The 27,772-nt window shown below is 37.3% G+C and overlaps 1 protein-coding gene and 1 long non-coding RNA gene across 8 annotated transcripts; one reads left to right on the top strand and one right to left on the bottom strand.

Annotated features, from left to right (window-relative positions):
* Positions 1–655: 655 nt before the first annotated feature.
* On the top strand, positions 656–27,614 carry LOC145968816 (uncharacterized). 7 transcript variants are annotated; one of them, XM_083094623.1, is made up of 18 exons: positions 656–769; positions 10,234–10,423; positions 10,600–10,666; positions 11,616–11,686; positions 11,850–18,715; positions 18,867–18,997; positions 19,110–19,811; positions 19,894–20,011; positions 20,170–20,291; positions 20,365–20,508; positions 20,659–21,882; positions 21,991–22,412; positions 22,495–22,728; positions 23,041–23,952; positions 24,136–24,265; positions 24,346–24,685; positions 24,780–25,905; positions 25,992–27,614. In XM_083094623.1, exons 2-18 carry the CDS (start codon positions 10,257–10,259, stop codon positions 26,593–26,595), a joined length of 13,380 nt encoding a protein of 4,459 aa, XP_082950749.1. In that variant the 5' UTR covers positions 656–769; positions 10,234–10,256; the 3' UTR covers positions 26,596–27,614. The 7 variants fall into 7 exon arrangements, with proteins under 7 accessions (XP_082950749.1, XP_082950750.1, XP_082950747.1 ...); XM_083094624.1 differs by lacking the exon at positions 656–769 and adding an exon at positions 799–1,047; XM_083094621.1 differs by lacking the exon at positions 656–769 and adding an exon at positions 1,109–1,298.
* LOC145968820 (uncharacterized) lies at positions 4,765–6,188 on the bottom strand. Its single transcript, XR_014437874.1, has 3 exons — positions 5,587–6,188; positions 5,382–5,521; positions 4,765–5,275 (listed from the first exon to the last, which is right to left on the bottom strand). It is a non-coding gene; the product is annotated as an uncharacterized LOC145968820 (long non-coding RNA).
* Positions 27,615–27,772: the final 158 nt, after the last annotated feature.

The following is a 27,772-nucleotide window of genomic DNA, read 5'->3' as shown; positions in this document are numbered from 1 at the left end:
AATGACTGGTCTTTTGAATCATTCGTCTAAAAAATTTGTTCATGAAATCAAGATGTTTGATTTTATATTTATTAATTGATAATTTACTTTAAGAATTTTTTCACGTTCGATACAAACGTTTTTCTTTAAGTTAAAACATAATAAAAGTACAATTATTCGTCGACGTTGTTTTACCAAGTGATTTTAATTATAATTGAATGAAATTGTTTATCGTCAGTTTACAACTGCGCCAGTTGCTGCTGAAAATTATGATAGTATGATCATGATTTGAAATCACCGCGTCTGTAGAGAAGCAAATTTAAAAACCGCTATATTTAAAAGGTTACAACAAAAGGTACTAACAAACAGGTTGAGAGATTAAATTTTTATTTCTTGATTTTAATCGGATTCATTAGGTATTTTTTAATCCAAATAAAATTCAATTATATAAAATCGTTAAATGATATTAGAAAAATTAATGCGCGCGAGATTAATTAAAAAAGTTTAAACGTGCCGCATTTAGAACCAACATAAGGCTAATATTACATTTGTCGTATGACAAATGTAATATTAGGCTAACTTCCATGACCTATCGCACGAACCGAGGCTCCCGCGCATGCGCGCGTTCGCACTCTAGCGGGCACAAGGAGCAGGTGTAGGTGTAGACAAAAATGGCGGATCGTCGTAATTTTCTGGCGCAGCTAGCCCGTAGGGAGGCATTTCCTCGGACGCGGAGCCCCGCGTCGCATCTCGCCTCCTCAAGAGTCCAGGTCATCCTGAAAAGCATAAAGTAGGGAAAAAAGAATGAAACCTATGCGATTCTCGTTCCACGTACGTAGTTTTGCGAGCCGCGGCCAAACGATCGTCCGCGATGCCAAGTGCGAGGAGGAGTCGCCGTCGTCGGGTGCGCGACGCGCGTGACGCGAAGGATGGGAGGAGCGAGGGTTTCATTCCGCGAATCTTGCGCCGGTTCTTGAGAAGTTTTTCGCATCGCGATAGACCCGATGGGGATTCGTCGAGGAGGTTAGATTCCGCGACCAGCTTGAACATAGTCGACGAGATCGAGAGGTACATATCTCGCGTGAATATGTCCCTGCTCTCCCCTCCCTCCCTCCCTTCCGTCCGCCCTCTCGTAGACTTCTCGTCGTACCAGCCAAATACACTCGCGGAAGATCGTTTTTCTCGCTTCTTCCTCTTTCGAGCGAGTTTCTATCGTTTTTATCGTCGCGATACCCCGCAGCCATCCCAGCATTAGGAAGCCATTGTTTAGCGACCATCCGCGTGTCTCCATGTTGCGAGTCACGTTATGCGTCTGAATGGTGAGTAAATGTTTAAATGAGAGGCATTTTCGATTACTTGAACGGTAATCGTAGCGAGAAGGCTGCCCTCGTTTATCGCCGTACATTCTACGATCCTGCGAGGTCCTCTCGAATCTCCCCTCCTCTCGTCTCGCGAATCGATTCCCTCGAAGTAGCTGGCGGCGAATGACCCGCTCTATGCGAGAAATGACAGAATGCATGTACGATTTCACGTAGAGAGAATCGAATTACACATGCTCGTTATCGGGAGATGCGACGACCCGGTGGACGAGTGAAGTGAGGTGAGGGGGAGCGTCGAGATCGAGCACGAAATTGAGGCTCGATTGGACGTCGCGATCGTAGAATGCGCATCGCGGACGTTAGGGCCGCGTGCGGGAGGCAGGAGAGAACAATGATCGAGACTATGATTTTGTTGCGGCGCCATGTACACGGCGGCCATTGCGTAAGGCATCGCGCGCCCTTCGATCAACTCCCTCGCAATTAGAACGCGAACGATTAGCTCTTCTCGCGGGCGACGAAGAGACGGGGAGCGAGGAACGTCCCGTCGCGAGCGACGACGAAGGGACGGTCTCGAAGAGAGATAATTCTACGCGGAGACCGATTGATAGAGATCGAAAGAGAGAGAGAGAGAAAGAGAAAGAGATGATTTTTGTGCGTGTCGCTGGCTTTTCGAGATGCGCATATACACGTATATGTAATGATGATGAATTGTCCTCTCACACGGCAGATCGCAGTGCTCCGTGCGATACCGCTGTTACCGGTCCTTGGCGCCCTTGATCCGCCCTTTTTTCGACAGTGTTCGTCGTGAACGCGAGGAATTTCGCGGAATCCAACGGGATTCCGGGTCGCACTCTCGGAGCCAGAGACTCCATACGCCTCGTCGATCGCTTTAGCGGAACCATTCGTGACGTAATGTACGAATCGTCGAGCAACGCGTCACCATAACTGCGCCCACGTCTAAGCGATCTACCATCGTATTCGTCGTTTCCCTTCGGAACAAAGAGCCTCGATACTTTTGGCGCGACAACGACGTGCAAAGTGAGGTGATGCGAGATATTAAACTCGACGACTCGTCCTACGCACGCATTTCGATGCTCTTACCCTTGCTTCAACATCCGAACACTCGTTGGAATCGATGCCGAATAAATATACGCGAACCGTAGAAACAATCATGACGAGTGATTTTTCCAAGAAATAGCTGATTGCTTTCTAACAATTCTAGACGATATACACGTAGTTTGTTCTCCTATCGATACGCGGGGGCGTAACGGACCTATGACGAGCGGTAAGAACGAATAATGTAGATGAAAGAAGAGGCACATTGTGTTTGAGATGATTTCTAAGCGAAACGACCTGCGATTGGCCGGGATAGGAAGAGGTTATCGAGGTACCTGATCGACATCTGGCAAGGTAACAGACAATGGACCGGGACTGCGTCTTTTTACGGCAACATATAACGGTTCTTATGCGATAATCAAGTCTCTTAGACTTTACTGTTCGTTGTTTATAATAGGATTCTACTGAAATTGACAGTAATAATTATAGAGGAGAAAATTATTATTTATTACAAATCCAACTAAAAGCGAAAATAATTGTGCGTCTAACAATAGTGTCTAATTGTGTATAGTGTTGTGTATTTTTTACGAATGCGCTTCGAGCACGAGCGATGATAACTTTCCGAGCTCCAATGAGAGCGTGGAGTGAGACGTTCCAGGTGAAATGTCAATGAAACTTCGTCAGCTGTGCGCAGGAAGTCGTTGCGTCAACCTTGCATTACGAATCAATAGGAATTTGCGTCGCTCGTCCGCAATCTGACTTGCGCCTCTTCGCGAGCTTTGCTGTGTTTTTCCCCCTAGGGGTGTAATTGCATTATTCACCGGGGAATTTTTATATACGAATCGAGATTAAAGAAAAATGATAAAAAAATGCTAGCAAAAATGACCTGAACTGAGGAAAAATTGCGTGTGCAAGAATAGGCAAGATAATATGCAAAGATATCATGTATGACTTTATTTAATAGAACAGACCTTTAGAAAGTTGATAAAGTGGATAAAGAGAGCGAAAGTGCTCCGTATAAGAATGTTATTCTGGCATAATAATATTAAGCTGGCAGCTTAGCCAGCTCTGGAATAACGATTGGCAATCTTCTATAATATTGATGGAAAAAGTATTGGGCACGATTAATCCTAAACGATGTGCGTTTATAATCGTGCAATCGAAAGATCGTAGCGGCAACGGACACTCTTCTCATCTATGTGCAACGAGTGTCTGACACAAAACGAGTTCATCGTCATCGCGTTGTTGTTGCTTCGTCGACGCTCTAGTTTCCCACACGGCGTTGCACACGGCTGTAGAGAGCGCTGCAAGAAGCTCGAAAAAAGGAAATCGCCTGCGGCGATTTAGTGCCGCCAAGTAATCGCGACATTGTGTGCGGTGTAATTTTGTATGCCGAAGCGCAAAGCGAAAGGAGAGCCGTGTCGATGAAACGTTGCGATCTGCACAGTCGTCGCGCGTAGTAAAGAGAGAGAGAGAAAGGGAGAGAGAAGACTGGAACACTAGGGACGCAGGATCGTAACGAGAAATAGAAGACGATCGATGCAAAGCCGGCTGATTCCTCCGATTGTAATGATTTATCAGGTGCGCAAAAATAAAATCGTCTCTCTCTTGTATCTTGATGCTTTTTGTAGACTCGATTGCTAACATCGGATCTTAATATTATTATGGATTACTTGAATTCGTTTCACGATTTCAGTTCGCGTTACTTGTAAATTATGATAATTTAGCGATCGGGCTGATTATGATAGTTTTGTAATTTTTAATTACAAAACTTATACATAATTTGTAATTTTCTTATATGCGGTGCAATCGAACTGAGATTTCTCCGTAAAATAGATTCTTAGTATCTCTTAATTTTTTATATTTGTAATGCAGATTTGTAATAAAATTCAAGATTTTCGCGTTATGAAATAATTTTCGGTCGAGTTTTATATCGCTGGTTTAGAGAGAAGCAATTGTTAAATGGAGTCGCCATTGTGTGACACGAATACGACTCGTAGTCCGTATTCCGACATAAAAGATCTATTGTATTTTTGCTATAGGAAAGACGATGATCTCTTTTATCTTATGCCATTTATTCGTTGCATGAAGCATAAGAAGGAACCGATTTCCGCATATATATGTGTAATATATTCTTTTATTAACATTTCACTAACATGTCACAATTTACGTAACGAATGACGTATTGTCGACCATAATCATTTTCAAGAGTCTAACAGACTGTATTAAATCTATAATATCTATACTATACATTTCAACATTCCACGAAAATTTAAGAAAATTTTGAGGTATTTTTAAAAATCTATTTAGGATTAAAAAATCGAATTTCAATTTTTTACATTGAATATTACACAGAAAATTTTTGAAATATATCTCAAAACATTTATATACTCTTGAAATACCTCAAAAAATTTTTTAAAAATGTATTTTTAAACAATTCTCAAAATGAAATGTGTGAGATTTACGAACTATTTGTGTTAATTTGCAACACGTCAAAAATCCATTAGCGATAAATTTGTTGATAAGTATTTAAACAATGGATTTTTTGTACATATCTGTTATATATTTTCGAGTCGAAATTTTCGAATCTATAGATATCTTTTCGGTTTTCTTACCACTTCGGTCACAGAAAGCAAATTGTAGTTTTTATTATAATCACATCATAACGAATAAATCTTATAAGCACTTTTATATTTTTTGGATATATTCTGGATATAGTTCAACTTCACGATGTATTTTTTCTAGCTAAATTTCTGAATAGTCATGCTACGAGCCACGACTGACGAAATCATGGACGCAGTATACATGGACTCCGCATGCCCTTTATTTTGCTGCCTAATTGAATGAAACCAACATCTAGAAAGAGAGCGAGAATAGAGGCTCGTTTCCTCTTTCTCTTTCTTTTTATTTTTTTGATTCGTCTGCGCAGAAAGAGATAAAGAACAGACGGATTAGATTATCTGCTTTGGGCATATGCGAAATCCATGTATATTATATACGTTATATACGTTCATGGACGAAACTTACTTTTATTAGCCCGTGTTTCCAAGCGGAAAGCTAGAGGTCTTAGCCTCAGCCAAGTGGCGCCGCCATAGCGATTATTGCGCTGCCTACTGGCAGAATTGAACTGTTCATCCATTGCATTTGGTCTCTGCCTTCCTACTTTTCTAGATCGTAAAATTACGCACGATAGACATACAGTAATATACGACACGATATCATAATGAAATACCTTTATAGTGTAGAGTGTGCTGACAGATCGATTAGTGAGGCTGAATAATTTTGATAAATAGAATTTTGGACATTGGTACGTATGTGAATATACTTCACAATTAACTGCCCCGTTGGCAATCTGAATGAGAATCGCGAGTGAATATGTGCCTCTTATACCAATTTGCGTTTTATCTTTCACATGTAATTTTCAAAGGCGAATATATTTTTGTTCCGGTCAGCACTTCTGGAAGGCATCTTTTGGACATCTTTGGCTCAAGTTGTATAAACTTGACATGTGTAAACTTGATTGACTTTGGTTTCAACCTTAGTTTGCCATTTTAGTTTTGGAACCGATATTCGGAATTTTGCTAATAGCTTTGAATGACTAGTTTCTCTTTTTCGATTTATATCGTATACTTTGTCTTTTGAATCCAATATTTCTCTAACTTTGTAATAGAGAATCTTCTTCCACAATAACTTAAGTTTTCTTCGACTTCGGAATATTCCATTTGAGATCAAGTATGACGTAATATGCTCTTAAAATGGCCGAACAAACATGGAAAGCAGTTACAAGGAGTTCTTAGTGGTTATTTTTTTATGTATGCAGAATTTATCTCCATATTATTTCCATAAGCGAAATCGATCATCATATGTTCCATTCTGAAATATAAAAATGTGTATTAAGTGTGATCTTTGAAGAAAACTATATGATACTATTACAAATTTTTGAAGGTATGATGAAATTCGGTAGAATATATCATATAAAACATTAAATTTATTTAAATTTAAATTTTTAGTTACAGATTTATTTCAGATTGATGTGTGTGTAAAAATGTGCTCAGTTTGCATTAATAAATTTTCGTTCATTTACTGTGAACAATGTGAGTGTTTTAAAAACGTAGGTGTATTTATCATAAAAAGAGTGCAAAATTGTGAAAAGTGTAAATTTTTCAAACAACATAGTTTTAGCATCAGTGTTTGATATCGTGGAACTCACGTGATTTTACATGGATAAAACCACAAATCACAATCGTAAAGTCGCAAAACTAATCGATATACAAATTTTCATAAATGCTAAGAATACAAGTGGATGTCGAGTTTTCCAATTTTAAGATGAAATATCTTAAGACGTAATATCTTTGTGAATTTGAAATAAAAATTATGTTGAAGATAATTAAAACTGGAAGAAATAGAAATTTGTTAAGATGTTAGACAAGAAGTAACAAATTTCAAATGTATTGTATGCTGTTGAAGAATGCATATTATATTTATTATTATATTTTACGCAATATTGTATGACACAATTCAGCGCAAATTTAATAATGTTCCGGAATGTATTACACGATCCTACACACATATATACCTTATTATCACAAATTAACGGCCATAAATTATGGCCGTACGCGTATAATATAATGTTATATGTATTATGTATGTATGTGTGTTATCATATTGTTCTTTTTTTCTACTTGCAACAAGTCTTTCAAACTTGAAAATTCTAAAACATTTTATAATTTCTTAAATTTATAAACTTTATAAAATATTGTTATAAGTTATATTTTTGTTTTTATAAAAATTAAATTGTTTAGAGATACATATGTACATATTTAATAAATTTTTAATATTTTTTTAATTAATATGTTAAGTATGTGTTGATTTATATAATGTCTTCTTCCACAATGCTTTGATATATCGTGCATATATATCACTTGAATGAACAGCAAATGATTTTCATAATAACTTATTCGACGATATTTGCAAGTAAGCATTTATAACGTTATTGAGCATTATTTCTCTTTTTCTTTCTTTAAATTAAAAATTATATATTACTTATACACGATTCAAATTGAACAAACGATATTTTTTTATAATCCATTTTTTTATAATCGGCTTATAATCCGAAAAGAATCTAATATATTGCTCTAATTATTCTAATTTTAGAAAAAATGTGTTAATTCAACTATTCTTAAACACCGAAATATCGTTTTTATTTGATAAACACACATCAGCGCACTGCGTGCGAAAGGGGTTGATTGGATCAATATCCGTCTCCTTACTCCATGTAACACCATCATGATTAGCTATAGCTTTGGTGGAAAAGTTTACGTTTATTACAGCAAAACTAGGGATATCGTATTACTTACGTTAGTGCGTAAGTCTAATGCGACTGCGTGTACTACTATATATACAGTGTTTTACAAGTCACGAATTGTAAAATATATAAAATTTGAAAAAATGATTTTAACATTTTCTTAGAAAAAAAATTATATATAATAGTATGTATATTTTTTGAGCATACGCAGTCGTATTATAAACGACGATGTGTTAACTTGTATGAATAATTGTTGTAATTTAACATTGATTGTAATATAAGTTATAAAAATATGGTTTATTAATTACAAAATCGTCTTGAGGAAAAAGTTTTGAGATTAACAAGCAAATATTAAGAATAAGACTTTTGTAAATCCATTATGGTAAATTCAACCAAATTTTACAATTAGTCTATCTTGCGAAAAAATATTACATTCTTTTAAAATCCAATGTAGCGCATGACTTATGATTCACCCTATATTGTGAACAACAGCGGTGACAAAGAGTGCGGAGAATCGTCGGAAAATAATCGATCGTCAGTGAAGTATATGCGTTGGTCGAAGTGCGGCATCGTCATTCAGCCCTTTGACGAAGATTGGACGCTCGTCCCGAAGGACGTCCTCGGCCTTTCAACTCTGTGCATATATAAAAGAAACTCTAAGAAAATATACTCAAGTGTAACTTGTATGTTTGGATAAAGAGTAATGTTTACTCAATTACTGTGTGAAATCACGTAGAAATTTTATTATTCTACCGCCAGCAACGAAGTAAAGTATGAATGGAACAAAAGAGAACTGGAAAAAGGGAAGAAACAGTATTACACAAGTTTTGAATAGCTTGATTACTATGAAATATATATTCATATTAAACAAACATAGCTGTTTATCAATATTGCATGATAGTTTGTTTAATTATGTATCATCAAGAGTATGATCTATATTAATAACAAATAATAATCTCGGTGCATTACAATACATATTTTATTAGCATTGCTGTTGTATTTTTATCCAAGCATTTTAAGGAATAAAATTGTGGAATGTGTTTCTTTTATTACTTCAATGAAGATTTTTAAATAAATGGCAGCGCATGAAGATAAGAAGAATCATCAAAATAAATATTACACTAATATTTACTACACTACAATAAATAGACAGAAATGAACACAATCGCATTTAATAAAAATAAAAGCAACGCAGCAATATCTGTCGATTTTTCAAGAGATTGATATAGAGCAAATGATCAAAGAGAATATTATAAAAACTGACCTTGTCGCATAATCGCCTCTTAAAAATGAATTTATTTGAGATACTTTGCGACAGCAAGAGATTATGAAATAGTTTGTAAAAAATTTTAACAATTTTTTTCAACATTGCATTAATACTAAAGAATATACAGTTTATTCTTTCGTATTCGAGAAATGAAACAGACGATTAAATAATAATGAAATTAATTAATCATGTATTTTAACCAAGTTACGATAATTAGAATTTTGCATACCATTCTTTACAATGGCAATTATGCCGACGTAAGTATGTTTAAGAGAATTTTACTGTACATAAAATTGAAAAAACTGCACACAGATATATTATAAAAATATCTTATATAATAAAACATAAGTATCGTCCTCACTTCAATAGAGATAAAGAGAAAGCAGGAAACGGCGAGAAAGAGAGGAAAGTGGAAAGAAAGAAAGAGAGATAAATGATGAATGCTTTATCCATAGACATAGAGCATGGACTGCGCCATCCGTATTTAAAGTGTATCAAATGTGATCAGCAAAATGGAGAGAGAGAGAGAGAGAGAGAACGTAAAAACTGCTACCTCTTTCTCTCTCTTTCTGACCAATATTACAACGTTGAACAAAAAGTGACAGAATTAACCGTCTTCACGTTCCATCTTTCTCTCTTTTAACGACTTTTACACATGGATGGCGCAATCCATGCTCCATGTCGATGGCTCTATCCATCCTTGGATAGTGTTTTACTAGTTGAATATAACGTCAAAGATGGTGACACAATTTTAAGAAATTTTCATTAGCATTTTGCATTTTCCTTTTTCGTAGGAGATATTTTTTTCTCCCTGTCATTACACAAATACGTCGCAAATTCAAGATACTGTAATTTATTAATGTTAAATCTAATTTTGGATTCGTGATTTCATATTTTATAAAAAATCTATGAAGAAATTTGAAAAATGTCTAGAAAGGGTGTTTTTATTATAAAAAAATTTCGTTCGATTAGAAAATATTACAAGTTATTTCCTTCATTTTTCGAACAAGCAAAAATTTCTCAAAAGCTTTATCTAAAGTCGAGAGTCAGCATTATTGAACACAGTCAAAGTTTGTCAAAGTCATAAAATTTCGCATCTCACTTCTTCTCATTTTTGTTTCACTCTCATTGAAATCATCCACCAACGATTTGTAGGATAATTTTTAGAAAATATAAACAAGACTATTTATTAAAAAATTTGAACACACGGCTGTAACATGACAAAATGTTGTAATTTAATATAAAATATATAAAATTAAATAAAAATATATAGTTATAAAAAAATAGCACAATTTTTCTGTCTGCAGGTTGACCAAAAACAAAGTACAGGATGGACGAATACGACAAGAAATTTGCAGAAATGCAAAAATACATTCCATTTTTGGAAGCGATGATTGAAAGATTGCAAAACGTTAAGGATAAGGATAAGGATAATCGAGAAATTCAATTGCAAAAAATGCAAGGTTTACACGGGATTTTGTCAAATAGCAGGCGAAGGTATGTTGGATTAAAAAAATGATACAAAATTGCATTATTTATAGTTTATTGTATGAATTTTGCTTGCATAATTTATGATTTATTTTTTTGTACATAATTGTAACATTAATACTATATGAAAAATATGATACTGTAGTGTAGACATTCTTTAATTAAAAATGTTATTGATGGAACAGGCTGAGGATCGAGACATTGCAGCGATGCGAGGATGTTTTGCAGAAATTGCACAATAGAGTAGAAAAGGTAGATATGCTGACACATGCATGTTATAAATAAACACATTGAGTTTGAATACATGTACATGATAATTTTATCTCAGTTGATGAATATAAGCTTATTAAAGTATATAGAGTGTTCTAAAAATTTTAACCAAGCCTATGTTTATATTTACGTTCTTAAATATTGGAAATATAAACTTTAGGACACTCTGTATATGTCTAGTTATATTTTGCTTTTGTTCTTCTGTACATATTATAATTTTATTATATTTTTGCATATATTTTATTATAAGCATTGCACAAAACAATTAAAAAATAATTTCTTTAAATATTTTATGCATACATTTAATTTCTCACTGAGAAAGAGAATTAAGAAATTATACTTATTCATTAAAATTCTATACATTAAAAAAATGCAAATGTAACATTATTAGATTACACATACATTCATGCGTGTATACGGTTGAGCAAACGATGTGATTGTTTTGAACAGTATATTTTGTATATATTATTTCCGCACTTTTTTTTTTCTTTGTTTTCTCAATAGATGATACGAAATAGGGCAAAATAGTATATACTAATTTAATGTAATGTTTCTGTCATATGTATACTGTATAATATCACTGTATTTTATTTCGAAAATGTCACGGTATTTTCATCACGACATATTACGCAATTGAACATCTTTATGTGCATCTACATCTATCATGTGTACAGTTCAAGAAGGATTCTGGAAATTAGCACTCGTTTATATTTTGAAATGCACCGCATAAATAACAATATACAATGAAAACACAGAATTATGAACAAGTTTTCTCTCTCTTCTTGGTCTCTAGAATTGTAGTCGCTTGGTATTAAATCTTTGGTTCTTCACTTGTAATATTATTTGTTTGCATTGTTTACTTTTGTGTATTTTCAGGCTTCCGTAGTGCATGTTTGATCTTTATATTTTAATCATTCTAATTCGATACGAGTTTCAGGGAAACACACCTGGCTTGCAAATACCAACTGAGCAAAATGACGGTACCATGCCGCAACCTTCGACGTAAGTGTTACATTTGTATGAAAATTACAAAAAGATGAGAAAGAAGAGCAGACAATTGTAAAAAAAAAAATGTTTGTCAAAATTTTTCGCTTAGCGTATTCTTAAAATCCGCAATAAGTATCAGAAATATTATATAAAGAAAGAATTCCTCCGTGACTTTTAGTTCATCGGAGAAATCAGATCAATATAAGAAAGCGGGACGACAAGACATGGATAAGGATATAGAAATCGAAGAAACACCGGCGAGTCCGGATACAATCAGATCCTCCAGTCCTGATTGTCAAATTTTGCCTGTAATAATTCCTACGGAGCGCAATGCGGACTTGTCCTCGAAAAGACGACGACAATTTCGTAAAATACCAGTTATAACACTTACGGATCGCACGAGAGAAATAACTATCTCATCGCCGACAGATTCTAATCCAGAAGATGTTTCTTTCTCCGAGTGGGATATGTTGGAAGAATCAGAGAGGCATACTGTTACAAAAAACAGAAGTGATCGGAAATCTTCGCAAGTTGCTTCTGGTCATGACGTAGCAACTGCGGCAAAATTGATCAGTAATAATCTGCCGCAAAAAGTCAACGATGGCAGAAACTATGCCTTGGATTCGCAAGACATACCAACCGTTCCGGTGCCTTCTCTAGGTGGATCTAGGCGATTAACGTCAGTCCTAGAGAAGAATAAGCTACATTTAGATATGATAGCCGACAACAATTCTTCTAGGTCGGAATCACCCGTCAATGTTCCCGAGGTGAGACTCAAGTCTCCCGATCCTGAGATACTATTTGCGAAACCTGCGATTACATCACCCAGACCAAAAGATAATCATAACACATCATCGAAGTTGTCGTCGAAACCGTCGTCGATACCACTTCTGTTTTCGCCACCACCTCTCTCGAATGAGCCCCCGCTATCCATGGAAGATCTAGCGGAGTTGTTAAACGATGAAAGCGACAGCGATAAAAGGAGCGATAAGGCGAATGACAATGTTACGAAGCAAAAAAAAGATTTAGACAAGCAAGAAGTGGCCAAGGATGGCAAGGTATCGAAAAATCCCTTGCTGTCGGACAGAGAAAACGAAAAGCGATCAGAGGAAGTGGACAAGCATACAACTAAAATCACTCCTAGAAAATGCTTGTCGAATGCAGCAGGACCCTCGAGTGTAAAATCGAGCGAGATTAAAGGACCGTCTCATCAATTGAACGATCATCGACCGCAAACATCTTTTTCAAACTCCAAGTTTCAAGAGCCACGTTACGCAGATAACTACGAGAGACATCCGCGACAACGCGACTCTCACGGTCATGAAAGCGCAAAAGATAAGTTAGCTGCTGGTTCCAACATTCCTGAGGAAACATCACCTCAAATATCAATTCTTTATCATAATATTGCAAACAAATCGGACGAAAGAAACGTTCCATTATATCAGAGACGTTCAAACTTACCACCAGAAGGACGGAAGGATACGGCTCCGTCTAGATCAGAGAGTGAATTTGTAATAGAAGGTACTGACTACTACAATATGCATGTTAATCAAATGCATTGGCAACCTACCCCGATTGCCACCAATGACCATGCATTTGGGAACGCACAGTGGACATCTCCCGCATATGGTGGAATAGCCCAATCATCCTTACAATCTACACAGCATCCTTATCAACATCCGATGGAACTACAATTTAGGCCGAATCAGTTTCCGACTGGTCCCAGACCATTAATAACTCCCACCGTGCGATCGCAAGATATGAATCACGTAACCGCAAGACCAGAAAATATTCGGGAGAATATGCCTCCTTTAATGTCTTCCCCGACGTTTCCGGTCACGTCGCAATATAGAGGCTTTCAAATGGGTCAAGGATCTTATGACCCAGCTTTCACTGTCGACAGATCAACAGAATATCCTCATGTGAGACCAAATTGGGAGGCGCCTGCCAACCGGACGGGTGAAAATGTGATTCCTTGTGGAATTCAGGTCACGGAAAATTCCCCAGGAACTTCATATCCGCGGCCTAGCACACCTTATCCTTGGGGCACGCGGGACAGGTGTAATGTAGGTCGTGGACGAGATGGATATGGATATGAAAAGAATAGGACAGAAGTGAGGCCTGGTTTCAATCGTCGACCCGATTGGCCGCGAGATGGTTTTCCGAATCGAGATCCACGCGTTCGTACGGAGCACAATACGACGACCTTGAATCAGACCAAAGAAACCGGCGGTTCCGCTAGAGATCCACGCCTTGCCAAAGATAAACACATGAATACACCAACTAAAGCCAAAGATACCGCTCAAAACGAGAAGGATCCTAGGAAACGGCCGACGATCATAAAAACAACAAAAGGAAAATCAAAATCGCAAAAGTCGGAACCTGAAAAAGAGAAAATAGATAAATTGCCGAAAGACAGAATGCAATCACCGTTGGAGAGTTTATATGGCGTGATTGATACGAAGGCCAATCAAAGTACCTGTTTGCAAAAATTTAAGATTCCCAAAATTAAGCGACCCGAACCACCGCAACCGAGTTGCTCTAACAAGACAAAAGAGACCGAAAACATCTCATGTAGTTTGTCGCGTACAAAAAATGATAATAAGAAAAGAAATAAAAACTCACGTTTTGAGAGTACAAGCAAGGATGATGCAAGTGCCGAAGTAAGCAGCAGTAGCGATACCAGTCACGTAACGATACAATCCAAGCAAAATAATGCTGCAAAAGAGGGAGATGTTGCCTCATCTCTCGTCGAAGAAACTAATAAAAACGAGGTGAAGATTGGTGAAGCAGATTCGGTGACGAGCAATTCCAAATTTAATGATGTGGAAAAAAGTAAGAAGAATGAATTAGAAGCGGACGACTCGAAATCTAAGGAAGAAGTAACACAGGAGTGGATCGAGGCGCTTATCAGGAAATCATTCGAATCCGGTGAAGGAAAGAAGTTATTTGAACAGGCTAAACTAATACAGAAACTTGGAGAAGCGTTGGAGACGAAGAAGCTCAAAAAAATTAAGAAGATTATCGAGTCTGAATCTGAAAGCAGCTCGGATAAGGATGAAGCTAAGGTTGAAGCGAAGAAGACTTCAACTAAGAAAAAGAGACGAGTAATCGTGTCGGATAGCTCGGACGATGAGTGTCTTGCAGAAAGGCTTGGAGTTTTAACTACTAGTTTTGATGCAAGCGATGAGAAAACGGAATCAGGTTCTGCAACGGATCTTAAAAATTTGGAAGAGAAAAATGAAACAGCAGTATCTGATAATAAAGAGATAAATAAAGAGTTAGTTAAAGATGTTACTGTCAATAAAAATAATAGCTTATCAGGAAATCGTGACGAAAAGCATGACATTCAAATAGATGACAATAATAAAAGTAAAAGCGCACGAATGAAGAAGAAAAGTAATAAAGAGAATGATCGGTTAAAAGATAGTATTAAAAAGACTGATCTTCAGTCAGAAAATAAACAAGTAAATAGTCGATTAGAAAGTGATGATAAAGCGAAAAAGCAAGCTGAAGATAAGGTTAATCAATCTTTAGAAAAATCTATAGAACCTATAGAATCTATAGAAAAATCCAAGGATAAAAATAACATGGAACGTTCGTTGGATCAAGATAAAGATCAAATAGAATGCACGGAACCTATTTCTGATACTGCGGATGGTCGAACTGATGAAATTTCTAGTGATAAACCAAAAGTAAAAACGAAGAGAAGAAATTCTCTGGAAATGTTGCAAGAAGATATCAGAGAAATGTTTATTAGCGAAGGCGTAGTGACAGCGACAGGTCATCGTATGTGTCGATTTTTGAAGGAAGATCAGCCAATCGCGGGGATAACTCCAGGCACACTGTCGACGAGTTCTAAGAAGGATAAAGGGTCGAGCTCTGAAAAGAAAATCGCGGAGTCGAGTATCGAAGCGGTAGTGAACAACAAATCGAAGAAAGCTTTAAGATCTCGTAATATTGGAGAGTCGAGTAAATCGAAAGTCAAGAATAAGAAGGACATTAAACGGACTCGTAATTTACGCGCTAAAGAATCTATTCTTAGTTCTGAAAGTGAGGAGGATCAACCGTTGGCTCTGCGGACTGAGAAATTGAACAGCACTGACAATAAAACGCCGAATCAAGAAGAAGATTGCAGCGAGGAAATCAATGATTCGCTACGTAGATCTAAACGCATCTTGCGTAAAGATGTTGTGAAGGAACCACGAGTGATCGTAGAAAAGACGGATCTCACAAAGATAGACTCATCTAAAGTTATGTTTGATAGCTCATCCGATGAGAGCTTTGGAATAGATGTGTCTAAGTTAGCTGCAGCGGTAGATGTCTCTCTTCGGCCAGAACAGTCCGATCAGGATTCAGAAGATACGACGGCGAGTTTAAGGCCACGACAAATCGACAAAAGCATGAATAAACGAAATTCGAAATCGAAAAAGACGTCCTTGCTTAACGATAACGAAGATGGAATGTCCTTTACGGATGAAGAAAGCGCACTATCGGATACTTCCATGTCGAGTAGCACAATTGCTGGAAAAAGAACAAGCGGTGCAGCTAGAACATCTACTAGAGAAGAGCTGTTGAGCAATATCCTAGTCGGGTTGGTACCGTCAATAACAGAGAAGAACACATCGCTAACTGACAAGGGTAGCGAAGCAGATCTCGACGAGGATACAAATGAACCGTCAATCACTGAGACGAATGCGAAAAAGACTTCGACAAAGAAGAAAAAAAAGAGATCTAGCTGGAAGATGGGAATAGTATCTAAGAAAAAGAGAAAGAAAACTGCTTCCACTAAAACTGCTCAAACAATCGAGGAGATAAATACTGAAAATAATATTTCAATGGATACTGAAAATAATCGATCAATATCGGAAGATAACAAAACGATAGATAAACCTTCCGAGCATAATACTGTAAACGATACAAATGCAGATTCTCTAGTAAAATGTGAAATTAAACCACCTATAAATACAGATAGTTTTGATATAGATTATAACGAGTTAAACTTGGCATTATCAGAATCTTTGGATGCAATTAAGGAAGCACTTTCGAACGAATCGCTTATTTCCATCGAGGAAACTAAGCCTACAATAAAGATGGAGACGGAAGGAGCAAGTACAACACAAGCTGTCATCGCGCCACCGAATGCTAATACGAATACACTTTGCAAAGAAACATCAAAGGTTGTTTACGATGAGCAGATGGAGGAGCTGTTTTGCAGGATCGAGATTAAGCAACTGATGGATTACATATGGACTGGCCAGGACAAGTATAAATGCTTGTTGTGCGTCTTCACGGGTAAAAACATTGTTCACCATTACAAAATGAATCATCTTGGACGAGAGGTGCTAATTGCGCGTCTTAGCCCGACGAATGCCGAGACCGCGATTTTAGAAAGTAGTGCGACCGTAGCATCCGCAATAGAAACAACGAATCAGATATGCAAGTTCCGTTGCAGATTCTGTTACTATGTCACAGAAGGTGCGGCGGACGTCGCGCTTGAAGCCTTTTACGAGCATTGTACCACGCACACAGGCGAATACAGATTCCAGTGCAATAGTTGTTCTTATCAAGCGGTGGCTAAAGCGTCCATGAGAACGCATTATTATAAAATGTGTCGTAAGCACAATGACACATTCAACGAATCTGCAACCGAAGATGAAGTGCCGCGGGAAGGCGTCATCTACGGCTATTTATGTCGCGGTTGCAATTACGTTCAACTAAAGCGACAGAATGTGGAAGCCCACGTTATATTTTGGCATCGAGATACTAAGATGAATATAGAGATCCTGAAGATTAATATGTCTGCGAGCGTCGAGAATGTAGCGAGTAACAGCGATGAGATATCGCGAGAACCAACTTCCGTTAATGCGGAAGAATCTTTCGTCATAGAAACGAAGCCGAAAATTTCTGAACTCGAAGACGTGGAACACAATGTGCTAGAGAATATTGTAAGGGAAGTATCTCAAAACAACAATGATAATATTGAAGAATATATTCTACGTGAACCGAAAACGGAAGAATCAATTGACATCAAGGAAGAAGAAGTGAGAGAAAGGTCAGGAGTGTCCCAAGAAGAACCGGAAGGGCCGGTAAGCACCGGTAATCTAAGCGTATTTGTTTGCCCGCCTGAATTGGAAAATAAAGAAGATGAAATACAGCGGGAACGGCAGAAGATGATGCAGGAAATTGCCCATAATATCGGTATTTTAAACAACCATTCTAAACCAGGCTTGTCTATAATAGACAAACTACAGGACAAGATGCGTACAGACGCGGTCGTTAGTCCTGTTCCCGAATGCGATTCCTCAGTGGCGGACGTTCCGGAGACAAGGGAAAATTCTTCATTGCTTCTTACGAATTCTACCGTAGAATCTGTAAAGCCCGAGGACAATATAATTATTAAGGAGGACGTATTGAGTGAACCGAATAGTCAAGAAGATCCTTCTTCCACGGAAGAACAGCCAGTTACTGATAAACCAGAGACGACAAGCGACAAGACAGACGGAATAAAGATTCGAGATCCTCTCGCAATCATGGATCCGTGCAAGAAGGGCGATGAGAGTGATGGCGAAATCAGTGACAACGAGCGTTCGGCGCCGATCTTTGAATCGGATTCCAGTAGCGAACAATCAGATTCCGAGCTACCGACTGACGTCAACACGATTCTGAAGGAGACATCGAGCATAAACGCGTCATCGTCGCGGGATCCGATGCTGACGACAATTCAGAGGTTGGCCGCGCAGCTTCAGAATGTCAAACCATTAGAACCGGTGCCCAAACCGATACTCGACATTAAAGTAGAGATTAAGAGCGAGCCTATGTCATCGATTCCGAACCCACCGGATGTCGTACCGATCGCAACTGCCAAGCATTTAATGACGAAAAAATCAAATGACAAGCATTTGTCGAAGAAAGAAACACCGATGCCGCGCGGTGATGCTAGTCCACCCAAGAATTTCATCAGGTTCAGACGACTGAGCGGTGACATGCTATCTATGCCGGTACAGTCGGATAATCAAGAGGACACACGAGCTTCCAGTACAGGCGAGTGATCGAAGCATTTATACGTTATGATAGAGTTCTTAAGAATAGAATGTATTAATCGAAAATTTTTAGAGAAATTTATCAATTAACATATTTAATAAAGATATACATGTATATATTTATATTATAATTCAAATTATGTTATTGTTAGATGGAACTCAATCAGATAGCGCGATAGATGCGTCGCAAGCTAACACGGAGGAAGAGTGTTCATTTTTGAAAATTGAAAACGTAATTAGCCTCGCACCCAGATCCGACAATACTGGAAGTGAAAATCCTATTGTAAGTGGGGAATATCTAAGAATAATATAATAATAAAAAACTGTAATAATGATATAAGTTGAATATAATAATGTATCATCATTACAGTTTTTTATTATTATATGATTCTTAGATAAATGACATCAGAAAAGCAGTGGAAATATCTCCAAAAAGCAAAGGAATACCTACTATCCTGAGGAAATCCAATCAACCTATAATATTAAAGAAGTTGAACATTATACCGCAATCTCTAGCAAAAGCTCAGAGTATTCAACCGATTACATCGGAACATGTGACGTTGTTTCCAATCAAGAATCCATCAACGTCCTCGACAAAATCTGCCAGCACTCATCGTTTAGCCACAAATTTCGTGCCCATTGCTCCAAAGATGCGACAAGTAACTGTCTCGTCGACAAATTCGCCAAATTTAAAGATACTGAAGGTAGTGCGAACACCTATGCCGTTAATCACAATGTCTAAGGATGTGTCGATCTCATCTATTGCAACGAAAGTAAAATCCGTGGAAGCATACGCGGCGATGCTGACAGAAACGAAACTAGTTCATTTCTTTAAGTGCATGGGTCGCGATTGTCATTACACAACCGACTCCATGTCATTATATTCTCAGCATTATCAGCAACACTGCAATGAGGCCAGCAAGAATAACAACAGCGTACAACCATATGATTACGAAAAGTGCGCTTATTGTTACATGTCTCTAAACAGTTGGACTAGTATGCAAACTCACTTATGGGAAAAACATGGTGCGTGTCGATATCAATGCGTTTATTGCTTTTATCGGGCCATTACACCATCCTACGTACAACAACATCAAGTAATTAATTCTAATTTTTACGAAGAAAATAATATTTATGATGAAGAAAATATATCTGTGACTGATGGATTAAATTTTTCAGGTGACTTGCCATCCCGGCAGTAGATTTTATTTTCTATTAGGTAAAATGCTTAAATCAGTTCAAAAGCAGGAAGACATTAATCGTCAAGATTATGTAAAACCATTTGTATGCAAACAGGGTACGTCATCACAATAATTCTAATACGATACAATACAATTGCATAATATTGTAATAATATATTTTGAAAACAAAATTTAATATATTACAAAAAAATATATTAACATAATAAATTAATATCTAACATCTTTTATTGTGAACAATTATTAATATTTTCAGATTGCAGAAAGTTTTTTTATATACTTGAAACATTCATTATGCACTTAAAGGAACATCAATTCTCTCATTTCATATGTCATTTGTGCAACTCTGTACACATGACGATAAAATCACTTATATCTGTAAGTACCTTCTCATTAATTTCAACTGATTGTCGTTAGAAAATGCATTACTTATTTTGTTTCAATATTACAGCACTACAAGTCGCACGGGTACTCCAAGTATCAATGTGTATATTGTTTACATGGTTCTGAGACCTTAATCGAGATGCACCAACATTTGAGCGCTTTACATTATAATCGACTGCCACAAACTCTTGAGCGCATGTTTCCTCCAACGGTAAATTATAATTGTTATAATTAAACAACAATGATAAAAATTATCGTTATATTAAAATCACTTTGATTTTAAATCTGTTTAGATTATTATGATGGCCGGATTTATTTATCATCAATTGTGTTTATTTGACATTCAAAATACGTATTGTAGGTAGAACGCAGTGCGGATGTTATACAACATCTCATTGTGCGAACTTTTGACGAGCCTATAAGAGTTGACGAAGAAAATATCAAATTGAGTGTTAACGATTCAAAAAAGAATATGTTGACAAAAGATGCAATAAATGATAAGACTTTTACAGCTTCACTAAATGTAGAAGTTGTTTCGAATCCAGAACAATCTAATGCACCAAACAACCCTACGGTGCCCAGTTTTACCAATGAAATCAGTTGTAGCAGTATGAGCAACGTGGAAACTAATGCCAATGTTTTCAATACTTCAGAAAAACAATCTATAAATGCGTCTCCTGCTGGTATCGCTGAAAATGTGAGTAAAAAAGCTGCTGAGAAACAATCTGTACAAAATAAATCCTTCCTACAAGGATCAGAGAAGGGCAAGTTAAATCAGATTGTTCAGGAACAGGAGCGACTGTCGCGCATAAATGACTCTGGTACACGGGATCCATCAGAATTGTCGAGTGAATTCAATTGCAGTGACGAATTTGTCAATACCAATCTCCTGGATAATCCGGAATTTTTGAAGAATCTCGCCGTTAATTCTAGCAATGCATCAATCTCTAATGATGAAGCGACAGTATCTGCGGATAAAACGGAGGACAGTGACATCGAGATCTTGGAGAATATTGGCGAGAAGAAAATTGCAGAGAAGAAAAACGTTGAACATGATGCAAATCATTTAACGACGGATTCGAAATCTTCCGTCGAACTGAAGATTGAGAAAAAAGAGCAGTCTGCAGTATGCGATACTAGTGAGAATAAAAGTACATCTGTAAAGGCGTCTACGAGTACATGTACAGACGTACAATCAGAAAAACCTTTAACTTTAGACGACATCAAAGACACTGGCCGTGCTGGACTAGAACTGTACAAATGTGGCTATCTGGAATGCAGTTTCGCAGCGTCAAATGCAAATTTATTGAAGGCGCACATTAAAAAGTGTAATTTTGGGGAACCTCTTAGAAATTTGTTTTGCCCACATTGTAAAAAACGTTTCATTAAAATTGGTTTTCTTCTGGAACACATGAAGGCTCATGGATTGAAGCGTTTTGGATGTTCGTTATGTAAGAATAGATTTGCAGTCGCGTATCAAGCTACAGCACATATGAAGACAAAACATAAACATCTTAGTACGAAATTAGTTCCTGCAGATCCAACAAATCCATCGGTCGAAGGTCTCTTTATCGTGCACGCAATTGTAAGTCTTTCATTTTAATAATTATTTATATTAAATCTTAAACAGATATATTCCTGTTAAAAAAAAAACATATATTATGTAATTCCCCTGTGTATGTAAATTTTACAGCCTTTCGGATCTGCTGAAAGGAAAAGCAAAAAACGTAAAGGTGCAAAATCCGGAGTGGAACAAGAGACTGAAAAGACTACGGATATCGAAAAGTTATCGTTCAGTCCTGACGAACTGGAGCAATTGCCGCGTCAGGCGATTTACAATCGGGAAGTCCAGTGCGCTGTGTGTCCTTACACGACGAAAGTTCGAACAAACATTATACGACATCTGCAACTGCACGCGAAAGACCAAACTGTGCCCGAAAGCGGACCTGTCAATCCCGTTCCTTGTTTAGATAAGAAAGAGAAGATGTTCGATAAGATGGTGAATCTGGCGAGTAGCTCGCATCAAAACGGACGAATGGGTGGAAAGCCGAAAGAAACTATCAAAGAAAACAAAGAGGACGATAACATACCAAAGTTTGTACCGGAACATAAAAGGTATATATCGAGTTAGTGATTGCAAAATATTATATACATATATACATTTAATTTTAACAATTATTAACTTTCTCACAAATAGATACGTGTGCAGTGTGGCCGAGTGTAATTATCTAACGGTGGATGAAGCGATGCTGAGATACCACTTGAAAGCTCTGCATTCAGAAGAACCATATTTCCGTTGTCCGCATTGTCCTCCACCGCCACCGGGTCAAGAAAGTCAAAATATAGCAATCGACAAGATGGGCGTTCATTTAAAAATGCATGATACAAGACTCTACAAGTGTTCCCATTGTAATCACCATCATTATCACAGGTTTGTATGTATTTATATAATTGTTCAACTGTGTAACATGCATGGTTACATTATTTTTACATTTTTTAAATAAAATGTCTGTTTTATGCAATGTTACAATTTTAAAACATGTGACAAGTACTGTTATAATTAATAGTAATCATAACTACATTACTTTATAATTAAAATAACAAGTGTCACAAAATGGTACTGTTTATTCAATCAAAAGGATCGAATTATAAAAAAAATATACTTGTCAGATGTTTTAAGATTCCCTTTTCGAAACGCGAGTGCACTTTCTATGCTTTCTGATAGTTTCAAAATATCACCTAGGCACGTTGTGGAGCGGCATCTTACTGATAAACATCCGGAAAAGAGACCATTCGTGAAAGTAGTTAGAGAAATCGAGAATACGGAGAACGTTCAACAGCCAATTAACGAAGAAACAGAGGAAGAAGTACCCGATCCAGACGGTAATCATTGGAAGTGCAATCTCTGTGATTTCAAGTGTGTTTACAAAGCCGATATAACCGCTCACGCAGATACTATTCATGGCGAGAGCGGTCAGTACAAGTGTGCTTTGTGCTCATTCAAGACAAGCGGAAAAATAATTCTCGAACAACATATAAGCGGCAAGCACGCGTACGATTCTAATGCCGATTATACTGTAATCTATCAGAGAATAAAAGCAGTTAATAAACGTAACGTGGAAGCTACGGAGCAAGGGGGGCAGGATGAGCCCTTCGACACGACGCCACTGTGGACAAGAAATATGCCACGAATTCGACATATTCGCGGTATTCTTTTGGAAGAGGAGATAGAAGACCCGGTGGTGAGCGAGGGATCATCGTCCGCATCTTCAAAGGTATCTTTGGGTAAACGCAAAAGCGACACAGAAATCTCAACGAAGCCAACTAAGATGAGATCAAAGTCAGGCGAGGAAAGCAATAAACAGTTTAAAGAGAAGTCGAAGAGATCGCTCTCGTGCGACAAACTTTCCGAAGAAACGGAAAGCGACGGACAAATTAAAAAGCAGAACGAGCAGAGCAAAGCTGCACGTATTAACAAATCGTTCAATGACTCTAAAACGAACGCGGTAGAATTGAACGACTCGGATGTAGGAAGATTTGGGCCTTACGGTAAACCGGACGGCAACTTATACATCTGTACACTGTGTAATCATTTCAAAACCAAGTATAAGCACGATATGAGAGACCACCTTTATAGGGAGTTGAATTATGCGAGGTAAGCGATGTTAAAAAATTTAATATTTAAAGGATGTAGATACAATCTATCTTTAGATTACATTCTGTACATCATAACGTTTTCAGAAGTTCATCTTTTTTACGAAAATGTCATTAAGAGAAATTATATGTTAATTTAATATAATTTAATATAATTATTAAATATATAATTATTAATTTTTAGGTGGCATTGTAAAGCTTGCGGATATTTATCGGTGAATCGTAATGCGTTAATACAACATTTTGGAAAACGCCATAATGGAGAATGTCCGGACCACGAACCACTTTCCCCGGACAATGCGATTGAGGATTGGGTATGCTCTTATCAAGATTTGTAATTTTTCAATTTAGAAACGCCGAAAAATGATAAAATGATTACATAAATTTTATACAGGTAATGACTTTACTGAAGAAGCAGACGGATATGATCAAGGCGGCATCTAAAAATGTCAATGTCGCCTACAAAAATGTCGCAATATCCGGTAATACATCTACTGGAAGTCGAGAAGTTGATAACGCAATTTCTCCAAAAAAAACACAAACTGACAAACGAACCGTAAATCTCGCACCTACAATATCTAATCTGCAGAGTGACATCCTTCGAGATGCTAATAGGAGCAGTATAGACACCGACGATGGTGATAGCAGAGACAATGACGATCTTGTAATCGATATGAAAGAAGACGATGCACTCGAGAGTAAAAATAACGAAAATAAGCCCAAAAATAATAAATGTAAGTATATAGATCATTCTTAGAGAATTATTGTATCTTAATTCGTCCCATTCACTTCATATGAAGTAATATCGTGTACGATTCTTACGCTTAGTTTGCGAGAAGAACGAAGAGGTGCCGGAAAAGCCATTTGTCTGTAAGCACTGTCAGATGATCTTCAATGGCCCGCGCGGCTTAAAGCTGCATATTCAATATTCGCACTTGAAACGACTCGGCTTTCTGTGTCCTTACTGCGACCGCAGTACTAACTCGGAAACGATGATGCGTCAACATATTCGCTCGAAACATCCAAAAGATCCGGAGAAGATCATACACAATCCATCCGCGTGGGGAAACACAAAGTTGACTAACGAGTTCTGGGAGAAAGAATACGGTCTCGTTTGTTCACTAAAACCCAAAAAGCGAAAATTGAACGCAGAAGACGCCGGCGACGCCTCTGCTGGCAATCGCGCAGACATGCGAGAGAAGTGCGAGGTGTGCGGCTTCACGGCTATAAATTATACCGGCCTGAAATCGCACATGAGATCGCACGCCTCTCCCAAGCACAATCTCAAGTGCTCATACTGCACTTACAGTTGCTCCTTCAAGGCGGAATTGCTAGAACATTGGGAATTTAATCATCCCACGATGCAGTTAAAGTACCAGGAATTATCGTCGGCCGGATCTTCATGCAGCGAGGCAAGTAAACCGTCGACACCTAAGAAACAGGAAATCGATACTTGTGACTTAGGCGATCTAGAAGAGGAAGAGGACGAGGAGGAAGAAGAGGAAGAGGAATCTGCGATATCTGTGGGTAAACCAACGCCGACAATGATCTACAGTTGCTTCTATTGCATCTTTCGCAGCAACTTGTTACCATCCGTTAAACGACATTGGAGTCTCGTGCACAAGGAATCGAAAGGTCCGGAAACCGCTTTCAATGCAAAGATCAATCTACCATTTAAGTACAAGGAGATACCTCTGTCGAAATCCTTGTCATCATCTAAGGATTGCGCGAATAAGAATGTTGTCAAAACGTCGCCTCGCGATTTCGTAGAGCGATCGGAGAAGCCATCATCGATTGTGGTTCAACGGCGTGGATGGGTCTGTCAGTGGTGCGATGACGGTGAATTTTACGAGACTGACACCGATAGGATAACGCATCACAACATGTTTCACTCTCATTTGCCGCAGAAATGGCAGGAGCAGCGGCAACAACAGGAACAGGATCAGTCCAAAGGGTAAGACCGCGTTGTACCTCGTGCGTCACTATCGCCTCTAAGAAGATACTTAATTAACAATAAACAACGCGATCTCTATATTTTAGCACGCCCATACGGTTCTCTGCGTATAGTGCTACGAAATATTCAAGTCCCGCAGCAAAGACCGAAAATATTTCCAAATTGAATTCGGTTATGAAGAACTTGACGACGAATCAGACCAGGCGGAATCTAGACTTTGGTGACGCCGCGATGAAGAGCAACCAGAGTCATATTCCCGGCACTTCGATACTTAAAGGTAGCAGTGCTGGCGGTAGTCGTCAGGCTGTCGCGAGAAAATCTACGACTAGATCGATCGCGACCTCATATGCGAGACCAGGTCCGCGCGTGTTTAAGGCTGTCGCTCGCAAATCCACGAATCCGTTGCCAAGATATCCGTCGAGCACTTTTATGTCATATCGGTCAATACCACGTAGTATAGAGACGGAATTAGAAGCGGAAGAGACGGAAATTGAATCGTCCTCCCATTACGGAAGACCAAGCAGCCCGATTAATCTAGCCGAATTGAACACATACATGGTAGTCGGAGGTCACAGTATGAGATTAACTTGCTCCACTCTGTCTACATTGATTAATATCAATCCGAAAGTAGTATTAAAGGATATCAGGAAAGATTCTAGATACGCCGCGATCTTGTCCAACTCCGACTAATGTTATAATAATTATTTTTTTCATACAATACAGGTAAGTAGATCAACACACAATTTCGTATCATATGGAGATTCAAGATTTTCCGTCATTAAGGCGATTGAAATTGCGAATCATCGCGAAAACTGGTATGTGTGAGTGGAACTACAATATAAAACTTTAATTACAATTTTTATATGCGGTGAAACTTACCATTAGCAGAAACGAAAAACAATGTCGTTTGTATTTTTTTATTTTTGATCTTTTCAATGCATAGAATGCTATATGTATATAATACAAGTGACGACATACGAATAATAAACAATTAGATATTAAGGAAAAAAATATAAACGATCATATAAACGATTAGTACAATTAAAAAGTTTAAAATATTTTAGTTTAAAATATGTCTTTTCTCGCGAGAGTATATGTTTGACGTAATACTTTTTATATGATACGAAACATATGGGGTTGTCTGTTGAAATCGAATAATCGAATAATTGTTAAACCTATTACATCACAAACTTAAGTCATTATTATAAAAATCAAATGAAAAACTATTTTTAATATCTTTCCTAAAATTATACGTGAGCTATTTGCATCATTCAACATTGTATTTATTCAAAATAGCAACATCTTTAATACGAAACAAGGTAAGAAAAAATGAAATGTCATGTCTCTCTTTCTTTTTTTATACTGTATAAATATCTTATTTAAATATCTTATTATACTTTTTATTTTTATGAAAAAAATAAAAATAAGCTTTAGTTTAATGCCCTATAATAATATGCTATTTTAACAGTCACGCGCGTTTGGTGTAGAAATAGATAAATATATTCAATTTTAATGCATTATATTATAATCTCCAGTGACCAAATTTTCTTTTCAAGCTGCAAGTCATTTTGATATGATGGAAAACAGAATTTTCTGTAATAAGACAAGACTGACACGCATCCTATGTATTGTAAACAGAAACATTTTAAGAAACTGTAAATATATGTACCATACCTCAAATAAATATTTTTGATTTTTATAAATCAGTATATATACTCGAATTAATTAGTACATCTTTATGAAGTTATTTTGTAACACAAAAGATAGGACAACCACATCATACATTGATCTCTTCTGACGGATTTGTAATTTGCATCCTTTTCCGCTTTTATATTTAATATCCTAACTTTCTTTGTTAGAGTATAAG

Source organism: Camponotus vicinus, unplaced genomic scaffold (assembly GCF_025532165.1).
Source record: "Camponotus vicinus isolate PSW18456_S1 unplaced genomic scaffold, iyCamVici1.0 SCAF_3, whole genome shotgun sequence".
Taxonomy (NCBI): domain Eukaryota; kingdom Metazoa; phylum Arthropoda; class Insecta; order Hymenoptera; family Formicidae; genus Camponotus; species Camponotus vicinus.
Note: the sequence above shows the minus strand (reverse complement) of the source record. Positions and strands in the feature narration are given on the sequence as shown.

Coding starts and splice junctions, on each gene's coding strand:
- LOC145968816 (XM_083094623.1), top strand. CDS start 10,257: ATGGACGAATACGACAAGAAATTTGCAGAAATGCAAAAATACATTCCA. Junction 10,424..10,599: donor TTGTCAAATAGCAGGCGAAG/GTATGTTGGATT, acceptor TTGATGGAACAG/GCTGAGGATCGAGACATTGC. Junction 21,883..21,990: donor TCTTTATCGTGCACGCAATT/GTAAGTCTTTCA, acceptor TAAATTTTACAG/CCTTTCGGATCTGCTGAAAG.